The sequence below is a fragment of the Neodiprion fabricii genome, chromosome 5, assembly GCF_021155785.1.
Source record: "Neodiprion fabricii isolate iyNeoFabr1 chromosome 5, iyNeoFabr1.1, whole genome shotgun sequence".
Classification (NCBI taxonomy): Eukaryota; Metazoa; Arthropoda; class Insecta; order Hymenoptera; family Diprionidae; genus Neodiprion; species Neodiprion fabricii.
The window spans coordinates 18,359,495-18,365,225 of NC_060243.1; the positions used below are offsets into that span (position 1 = coordinate 18,359,495).

The following is a 5,731-nucleotide window of genomic DNA, read 5'->3' on the forward strand; positions in this document are numbered from 1 at the left end:
ACCTGTAAAGATTCGAAACATCGTTATGATTGAATGCTTTGCCTCAGCGTACAATAATAGTAGTTAGACGTGATCAAAAGTATCGGTTGATATTGTCAACTTAGTGTGGTTGGAAACTATAAATATTAGTTTTCATCAAATTTTACTAATTCATAATCAATTCACAGTCAAATTTAATTGTGCACTGTATTTTCAAGAAGTTAATATAAACTTTTTCGCGCTACATATTGTATAAAATTTGTTCGGTGAAACTTGACTCCCTGTGCAATTTCATGAAAAAAAAAACCTGATTATGTGACGAAGTGTTTGATTCCGAAGAGAAAGAAACTCATTGTAAAAGAAAATAAAAGATTTCTAAACGGAGTACACAATACTTCATGTAATTCATTGAACGGATAGTTACAAGAAAAAAACACATGATTAGGGTACATATTAAATGATCGAATGATCAGAAATTCCGAGCTTCTGTGTCTCGCGTTTTTCCAACGATTCAATTTTCTTTTTTACACCGTGTAATAATATAGTCACCAAAAACAAAACTTTCAAAATCGACGTGTTGAGAATTTCGACAAGTATGACCGGTGTTGAACTGAGCCACTGGATAATGTCGAAGAAAACAAACTTTTGCGGCTTGTTGGTAATGGGATGTTTCTTCTCGGTGTTTTTATTCTTCGATGGGAAATACGGCAACCCTTCAATGTACGAAATGCAACCGTCTGCAGCCCTTCTCGAGTCAAAGAAAAATGTAAGTTAGGTCAGAAATCCTGACTGCGAATTAATTAGGTATAAGCTTTCTTGTTATCAAACACCAGTCGATCAGATACGTAAAGTATAACGACAAAATTTTATTATCCGGAAGTATTGATATGTTTACCAATTGATATGAGAATCAAACTGTCGAATCAGATTATATCTTAGAGCAATTGGTCGCTCGATAAGATATTTTGTAATTAACATGTACAGGTCTATACACATACATACGTATATATACAACAATTACATAAGCCAGAGTAATACAGAAATTAGTAACCATCTAATGCTACCAAATTATAAACAATTTTTCACTGATCTTGTCTGTACTTGAATTCCTGAATGTTCGTTTTTCCCCCAAAAAGTAAATGTCAGTGGAAAATAAATATAGCGTTTTTTCTTGTTTCAACTATTTCCAAACAGTTGATAATATTGAATTGATAAATCTTATTATTACGTTATTCTATGTACTGGCACCGTATCGATTAGTTAACCAAAAGGTTTTCCTCATAATCGTATAAATTTTACTTATTATTGATTAAATCCTTTTTAACGTTTTCGACAGTACTGCTGATCGGTTGGACTTGACAAAATAAATTATTCATTTCCGTGTACCCAGTGATCACCTGTTTAAATATCGTGTCGTTAAAATAAATCATTCGCCAGAGTTATGAAAGCTTCCATTGAAGTGAAAATGATAAATATTTGAGATTCAATAAAAGTGGACGTAAAATAGATGGTGATTATTTTTCAATCATTTCAATTTCAAATTGTTGTTGGGTGCTTTTGACTTTAAAAAAATGATTCTGTTGATTTACTTTCTTTTAGGCGGCGAAAACAGCAAAAACAATTATCATTATCATTGTTGTAAATTTGATCATTCAAAAATTGATCATTTTCATTTAATATTGAATATTATACTGATGTTACTGATGTACTGATTTCAATAAGTTGAAATTAATTACAAGCAGAAGTAGGGTATTATTATTAGAAAAAAAAATACCCCTGTATAAGAATATGGTATCTTCCGAATTGATTGTTTTGATTTCAGCCTTTCCGTGAGCATTTATTCTTATATTTATTCCAAGTGCCGCACATTATTATTTCAGAATACCACAGCTGATAAGAAACAACCTGATTCTGAGTCAAAGGATATCGAAAAAATCCTTAATATGCAGAGAGAATTGATCATAAAAGATATGCAGGGCTACGAATATCCCAATGGAAAATATAATATCAGTGCCAGGTGAGGAAGTTGTTTTCAACGACTGAATGTTTTCATATTTTTCACACGCTGCACTCTGTCATCCAAGAGCTTCCAAACCTTCCCAAGATTTTTAATTTGTAGAAAAGTAATATTACGTTGCAGCAAACTTGAGGATTTGGTGATGGAAAATAACGGAACACCGATCAGAAGTATAATTGTAACAACGTGGCGAAGCGGAAGCACATTTTTCGGCGATATTCTCAACGCACATCCGGCAGACTTTTATCACTTCGAGCCGCTGCTGGCTTTCGATGAAATTAAAATTCGCGGTCCTCCGTTAGCCGAAAAGGCTTTGAAATTGACCAAGGATCTGCTCAACTGTGAATATGGAGATCTAGGTAATTTTTATTTTAATGTTACATTCTTCAATATTCTTAGTATTTCTGAATCAGTACAGTATTTCTGAATGGGGCTATTGCGCCCATTTTTGTTGGAATTTTCTTTTTTCGTCATGCAGATCCAAAATAATTTATATAGTAATTCTAGAAGGCTAAGCAAACTTTCATTCTCAACTGCCTGATGACTGATTACTGCTTCGAGTCCTCGTAACAACTTAATTTCAATTCTCCGCTTGACGGCGAAAAGTTTGAAATCTCGTGACGCGTTTCAAGCAATTGGCCCCCCCTGTCTTGCCGACAAAAATATCGTCGCGGTATGATTTCTTCGACCAATAGGGATCAATTGTCTTGCGTATGCGCCGTATGTTTCTTATTCGCATGGGGAATGTTCGTTCCGATTCTGTATTTCAGATGAATATATTGAATACGGAAAAACGCATTCTTTGGTTTTTCATCACAACACGCATTTGTGGAAACAATGCCAAGCTCACAAAGGCCTGTGCTATAACCACAAATTCCTCAGCGCAATGTGTAAGCTCTTTCCATTCCAATCGATGAAATTTGTACGACTCAGGTTACAAGTTGCACAGGAACTTCTCGCGGAAGAAAAGTTCGTATATGGTTATTGGCAACCACGGTCTGACATTCTTCACTTCAATTTGTGCTGAACACGGCCGTTTTTCAGATTAGCCGTACGGATTGTGCTGTTGGTAAGAGATCCTCGCGGGATTTTTCAATCGAGAAGACATCACTACTGGTGTCAACCACATCCTGACTGTTCCGATCCAGCTTTGACGTGCGCGGATCTGATCTCAGATTACAAAGTTGCTGTTGAACTGCTGAAGAAATACCCAACTAGATTCAAGTATGCTGTTTTCTTGCATTGCAAAGATTTTTTTGTAAACGCAGAATGGTAACTGTACAAAAACATGTTTCAGTCCCCACATGCATCTAATGTAATACTATCGTATTGGAGTATCGAAACACGGCGTTGAACAAGCTTGCAATAACCGCTCACCAATTGATACTCATCGAATCTCATAAACGGACACCAAAATTTCCACATGATTGACGAAACTGCGAATCTTCTTATCATTCTTTCGATATTTCGTGAAATTATACTGCGATGACTTGTCTCTAGCTGTGTTCTATAAGTGAGTTTGGTGATAAAGTAACGTTATGTTTCGCAGGGTGATACGATACGAAGATCTTTCCCTGGATCCGTACAAACACGTTGAAGAACTTTATAAATTTTACGGACTCGATCTTCATCCGAGCACAAAGCAGTTTCTCGATTCTCATACGAAGGTCAAAAAGGGTAACACCATGAGTACTTTTCGAAATTCAGCAGCAACTCCGTTTCATTGGAAAACGGAATTAACGTTTGAGGAAGTGGAGGAAGTTCAGCAATCCTGCGCGACTGCAATGAAATACTGGGGTTACGTTCCGGCAATGAACGCTACTCATCAGAAGGAATTCAACCCCGTGAAAGAATATTTGCTCAAATTATGAAAGATTCGGTGAAATATATAGGGCTGTGATATTCGTTGCTCTTTGTACTCTATAATCGTGACAGACTGTTGCATCTCAGAGACTGACAAAATGAAATGGTTTCTTGTACTGTATCGAGGTTTCACCTCGTCGCATACACGGAGCATCTTTTTTGTATGACACGAAAAAAATTATTTGTGAAAATTACAACATTACAACACGCAACGAAGATTCTTTGTTCAATAACACGAACTATGCGTGTGAATGAGAACCAATTTTAGAAAACAAACCCAGTGCAGACAAAGCGGTGGTTTTTGCAAATTAGTTACTCACGTTAACTCAACCGTAACCACATTTTAGTTCACTACAACGGTGCCATAATTAAATTACTTACGAAAAGGAAAAGGTTGTTCACGTTTTCTACTGAGGAATCTTTTTAGATATTAAGCATTTATTTAGAAATCCCACGGTTTAAGTGCATATTTTCCAATCAAATCCAAGCCAAAAAAAAAATTGAGAATAAAATTTCGAATAGTCACATGGAAATAACAATAGCATATTAAAAATTGATAGTTTACTGTGGTAGATTCAATTATTCTATTGCAATTAGTACATCACTTACTCTTATACTGCAGTATACCGGAGTCTTCTTACACATTCAATATATCTATTCGCTCATCATCGAAAATTTAAGATGATCATGAACAATGTATAAACTCTACGCGTCAACACTTTCACTTCATTATATTATAACAACGGGGCAATCAAGAATGAAATAGCACCTAAACAAATATACGGGTTCGTGAGCAGAAATAAAGTGATCAAACAGGCACGAAATGATGATACAGGAAAATTCGTGTATATCACGTGAGCATATTTGATACGTTATTCCATGCGTGTTTCCCGTATTAAAGTATCCGTTGCTATGACGATCGAGTCTTTTGATGTCTTTTCCACATTCCAGAGGGACCAATTACTGGAAAAAAAGTCCTACAAAACGATTCTGAGGTGGAATTATTTCAATATCAAAGAGGAAATTCAACTATTTTTGAAAATCGGCTAAATTTCGACTACGAAAATCGAAAAAAGCAAGGTGTGTTTCAACCCCTTTGTATTTTTTCAGTCGACATTCAGCCGATTTAAAAAAATAGTTGAATTGTTTATCTGCGGCACTATGTGTGAACTTTGGGAGACATGCGTATCATCATCGGTCTATATAGAAATACTGTAAGATTGAGATATTATGGGCAGCAGAAAGTAGCACCAGCAGCAGCAATTCACTGAAAGTTGCTAACTTTGTTGCGACTTTCATCTCAAATTTTTGCTGCGTGAAGTCCGTGAACTATGTATTCATCCGAAAAGCAAAGCAGCAAACCTGAGACACTTTGCTGTGTCAAATCACTAGACGGATGTTAGTAACATCTAGTAAGTTACTAAGCTGCTGCTGCTTTTTTCTGCCTATGAAATCCCAGCTTAACGACGCGACGTAGAGATCAATGGATCTAGGCGTTACAAAGTAAAACAAACCGCCTCGTGAGCTTATGATGTGAATTAACATGCAGCGAAATTAAAAGTTTGGGAATAATGTTCGTGTTTATACATCAAATGCAAACCAAAATGCATGAAAAAAAGCTTCAGATCCCCAGAAACGCAGATATCCCATCAAAAAGAGTATAGAACCAACAGCAGAGAAAACAGGATGGAAATCTATCATTTTTTGGCTGAAACTCTTGATCCGTTGCTCGCAGCGTATTCGGACTACGCGGAATTGATTCCTTTCGCAAAATGACGTCAATATGGTGCATGTAGATATTGATTTCAGCATTGTTCAAAACCGTCGACATTTTCAGAAAAAAATCCATAGCATTTGCCTTGCTTTTTACTT

At 36.0% G+C, this 5,731-nt stretch overlaps 1 protein-coding gene across 1 annotated transcript; it reads left to right on the forward strand.

Annotated features, from left to right (window-relative positions):
- The first annotated feature begins 506 nt into the window (after positions 1-506).
- On the forward strand, positions 507-4,092 carry LOC124182742 (carbohydrate sulfotransferase 5-like). Its single transcript, XM_046570367.1, has 6 exons — positions 507-745; positions 1,860-1,996; positions 2,120-2,355; positions 2,767-2,965; positions 3,041-3,220; positions 3,546-4,092. The coding sequence occupies exons 1-6, from the start codon at positions 575-577 to the stop codon at positions 3,865-3,867; spliced, it is 1,245 nt and encodes a 414-aa protein (XP_046426323.1). The 5' UTR covers positions 507-574; the 3' UTR covers positions 3,868-4,092.
- The last annotated feature ends 1,639 nt before the right edge of the window (positions 4,093-5,731 follow it).